Source organism: Microtus ochrogaster, linkage group LG3, assembly GCF_000317375.1.
Source record: "Microtus ochrogaster isolate Prairie Vole_2 linkage group LG3, MicOch1.0, whole genome shotgun sequence".
NCBI lineage: Eukaryota > Metazoa > Chordata > Mammalia > Rodentia > Cricetidae > Microtus > Microtus ochrogaster.
The window spans coordinates 20,954,418-20,958,890 of record NC_022029.1 but is presented as its reverse complement, the minus strand read 5'-3'; the positions used below and the strand labels follow the sequence as shown (position 1 = coordinate 20,958,890).

At 39.6% G+C, this 4,473-nt stretch overlaps 1 protein-coding gene across 2 annotated transcripts; it reads left to right on the top strand.

The window, feature by feature from the left end:
* Positions 1 to 3,139: 3,139 nt before the first annotated feature.
* Positions 3,140 to 4,227, top strand: LOC101986109 (transforming protein RhoA-like). Of its 2 annotated transcripts, XM_026786023.1 has the most exons (2): positions 3,140 to 3,295; positions 3,545 to 4,227. In XM_026786023.1, the coding sequence occupies exons 1-2, from the start codon at positions 3,140 to 3,142 to the stop codon at positions 3,719 to 3,721; spliced, it is 333 nt and encodes a 110-aa protein (XP_026641824.1). In that variant the 3' UTR covers positions 3,722 to 4,227. The 2 variants fall into 2 exon arrangements, with proteins under 2 accessions (XP_026641824.1, XP_026641823.1); XM_026786022.1 differs by having other exon boundaries at positions 3,140 to 4,227.
* Positions 4,228 to 4,473: the final 246 nt, after the last annotated feature.

The following is a 4,473-nucleotide window of genomic DNA, read 5'->3' as shown; positions in this document are numbered from 1 at the left end:
ATTGAATCTATAGATTGCTTTTGGTAGAATTGCCATTTTTACTATGTTGATCCTCCCAATCCAAGAGCAAGGGAGATCCTTCCATTTTCTGGTATCCTCTTCAATTTCTTGTTCCTGTCTTTCTGTCAGACTTACATAGTACCATTCGTATAGGTTACTGGACTTGTGTTAAGAGTCTGTCCTAAAATAGAAATGTGCTAATGTACACATAACATGAAATTTCTCATCACTGGTTTTAAATCAGAAAAAGGCTGTCATTGCAGACTTAATACAAGCATTCTGTATAACTCAGCTGATTCAATATAACTTATAATGTTCATTTGAAAGTCAAATAGATTCTTTAACTAGTATTCCAGTGAAAACTGCATGTTAAACTATCAACATGCTACCCAAGATGTGCCTGCTAGTGCAGTAGCGGCACAACTGTCATAAATAAGCAGTGGATTTAAGCATAAATATTAGAAAGGAATTTGATAGACATGTTCATATTTCAAAATGATGGCAGTATCTTCTATACTTGGACCTATAATCTCTAGAGTTACAGGATTTTTACTATGTTTACATTACGAGATGTGAATTTCGTCCTGTAATGTGGAGGAGGAATAAGGAAAACATTGTTAATCCTTACAAGGAAGAAAACAAGAGGCAGGAATGGCTGAGTAGAAGCTCAGAGGGAACAATGAGAATGTAGATACAAGAACACTGGAGAGTTCAAGCCTCAGCTTTCCCCTCTACATTGGCCAAACAAATGATTAGAAAAGGAAGAGCGTGGACCCAGTGTAGCTGACCCTCAGATCCACGGATATGGATCTGCTTTTGTGTGTAGTGTAATCATACTGAAGAGCAAAGCCAGGCATCCTTAGACTGGACTGTTCGCAGCTGAAATGCTAGTCAGAGGGAAGAAAAGAGACTAGTTGGTGCTCTAGGACAGAGAACAATGATTGCAGAGATATCAGGATCACAAGATTGTCCTGAGCCCTGTGCAGTAAGGGGAGGTTGCTTTAGTCTCAGTGTTCGGTATTCTCTGATAGTCCAGGAAAGTTCTCTCACATCACACCTACACAGGTAGAACATCTAACCTGTAACAGGACATGCTGGTATATGTAGCAGTGTGAGATGGGGTATGACACTGTTTTAATTTCCAGGCCTAATACATACAAAAACATTCTACCAATGTTTTTTGTATGTCTTGAATCCTACCTGGGTCCCCAGAAAGAAAAGCTCAGCTTGCATGTACTTCTGTCTGGTCTGGACTCACTTATTTGGGTTTTCAAAAGAAATGGCTGCACCACCACCAAGTGAACTGAAACCAAATAAGCAAAAGCTTAAAAGAAAAAAAAAAAAGCATTGTTATATCATTCCTAATTCTTTGGTTTTGGTTTATTGTGTTCTCCCCATTATTCTTTCTTTCTTTCTCTCTCTCTTTCTTTCTTTCTTTCTTTCTTCCTTTCTTCTTTGGTTTTTTTTGAGGCAGGGTTTCTCTGTGTAACAGCCCTAGCTGTCCTGGAGCTAGCTCTTGTTGACCAGGGTGGCCTCGAACTTACATACAGAAATCCCCCAACCTCTGCCTCCCGAGTGCTGGGATTAAAGGCGTGTGCCACCACTGTAAGGCCTCATTATTGTTTCTTACATTTTATCACATGAGCTTTTCCTCTGTTTCTTTTCTCCACCTTTTAATTCCCTTTCTATGTTTTATTACTTAGCTATTAGCACTTACGTTTTAAAGAAATAATTAAAAAGTTAATAGAATGAAATTAAAACCTATAAGAATTTTTAAGATACAGCAACACAGTTCTAAGAGAGAAATATAGCTGAGTGCTTAAACTAAAATATCAGAAAAATCTCAAATAACTTAATGATGTGGCTCAAGGTTACAGGAAACCAAGTCAAACCCAAAGTCAAAGAATAGAAAAAATTAAATAACTGCCAAGGCATAAAGTTTACTTCATAAAATAGTGACTAAAAAACTACATGAAGAATCAGTGAAACTAGGAATTGGTTCTTTGAAAAGATAAACAAGGTTGACAAATTTTAAGAAAATTAACCAAAATAAAGAGAAAATGGAATTAATAAAACTAGAGATATAAATGGGTATATAACAGTGGATTCCAATTAAATTCGTAGAGTCACTGGGGATCATTCAGAAAACTTAGATTTTTAATGGAAAATTTCAAATAAACAGATAATTTTCTATGCACAAATAACCTACCAAAATCAAGGCATGAGCAAGTTAAAGAGAAGCACAAGGAACATAATTACAGCAGTAATGACGATCCTTCCAAAAAAGAAAAAGCCAGGACAGGAGGGATTCCCTACTGGATTCTTCCAAACCATTAACAGTGTCAATTCCAGGCCTCCCCAATTGTTTCCTAAAATAGAAAGGAAAAGAATGCTATTAAACTCAATCTATGAAACCAATAAAACACTCATACCAAAACCAGGTTAAGGACATAGCAAAGAAACCCATCCATGAATTTCCTTGATGGACACAGATACAAAACCCTCAATAAAATGCTTGCAAATTGAATTCAAGGGCACACTAAAAAGAATTCTCACAAACTGTGAGCCAAGAAGGTTTTATTCCAGGGATACAAGGATGGCTAAATATATGCAAATCAATAAGTCTGGTGACACATTTAAATAGATTTAAATTTAAGTAAATTTAAGGACAGACATCGTACAATCAACTCAATGGAAAGCTTTTGGGAAAATTCAGTATCCTTTACACAGAGAATATCTCGAAGAAACCAGTAACAACAAGACTATATCTTGAGAATTCCCATCATGTCCCACTTGGGTGTGATGATGGCTAGAGTACCTTGCTTTCTGAGCAGTAGATCTGTCTGGGCCTATCTTGTTGAACTGTGAAAATACGAGGGTGTGTGGGGCAGGCAGGCACGAGCCAATCTGGGCACTCATACGCATGCGCGGCCTCCTCCCCTCTACCACCCGCCTTCTAACACCTTCTTCAGTTGGTAAACTCCAGAGTCTGCCACCTCCTGCTGAGCTGCGCCTCAGAGGTGGTGACTCTGGATGGGCATCCTCCTCCACAATAATCAGCCTGCCTGAGTGTGGTCTGCCAGCCAGTGCTCCGAGAAGTCCCAGGTGCCTGGTACAGCAGCAGAAGCAACCCTAAGCAATGGCGTCCATCAGGAAGAAACTGGTGATCGTGGGAGATGGAGCTTGTGGAAAGACATGCTTGCTCATCGTCTTCAGTAAGGACCAATTTCCTGAGGTTTACGTTCCCACAGTGTTTGAGAACTATGTGGCTGATATCGAAGTGGATGGGAAACAGGTGGAGTTGGCCCTGTGGGACACAGCTGGACAAGAAGATTATGATCGCCTCAGACCCCTCTCCTATCCGGACACTGATGTCCTCCTGTTGTGTTTCTCCATTGGCAACCCTGATAGCTTTGGGAACATCCCACAGAAATGGACTCCAGAAATCAAGCATTTCTGTCCCAACGTGCCAATCATCCTAGTTGGGAGCAAGAAGGATCTTAGGGATGACAGGCACATAAGACTAGAGTTAGCCAAGAGGAAGCGGGAGCCGGTAAAACTTGAACAAGGCAGAGATTTGGCGAACAGCATTGGCGCTTTTGGGTACGTGGAGTGTTCTGCAAAGACCAAAGATGGAGTGAGGATGGTATTTGAAATGGCCACAAGGGCTGCTCTGCAAACGAATCGCGGGAAGAAAAAGCCTGGGTGCTTCTTCTTGTGAAGCCTTAGTGCAAGCACAGCCCTGGTGCAGTTAATTTTCAAGCTCTATTTCGTAATCTTACTGTGTAGTTGCTAACCTTCTGTTTATGTATATGTCCAAGACTAAAAATCATAAGTCATCTTGCTACCAGTGATTAGAAGGCAACCATGATTACTAAAGATGTCCAATCTGTCTGACCTGCCAGGATCCTGACTCTAACAGACCTGAAACATCAAGCAGTAGGTGAAGAATTTATCATTTCTATAAAAAGAAATGGTAGCATTATTATTAGAGTGTAAGTTCTTTCTGACATGGCTAACCTATCATCTGTCTGCTGCAAAGAATTCTGAGTCACCAGACTTTATCACAACTTTGATTGCCATCTTTATTTTTGATGAAACGTTTCTTCATGCAGCTGTGGTAGAGTAGGCGATCTATGATTTCTTGCTAGTTACTTTATAGTGGCTATGCAGTTAGTGCATGTTAATGGATGTTACCAGGAATAAGAACATCTACCCCAGACTAGATGTAGCATTTTTGGTATAATTGGATTCCCTAATACCAATATTTGTCATTTCCTCAGCAAGTGGTTGAAAGAAAAAAAATTCAAAATAAAGTCATATGAAAACTTAATTTTTAAAATTTCCATTTTTCTATGATACAGTATAGCCATTCTCCTCCTTTAAGCCCTTCACGACTAGTACATCTTTCCAGAACTGGGCTAAGAAAATAGGAATCAGGTTTCATATCCTAAGGCACTGAGCCCTTGAGAG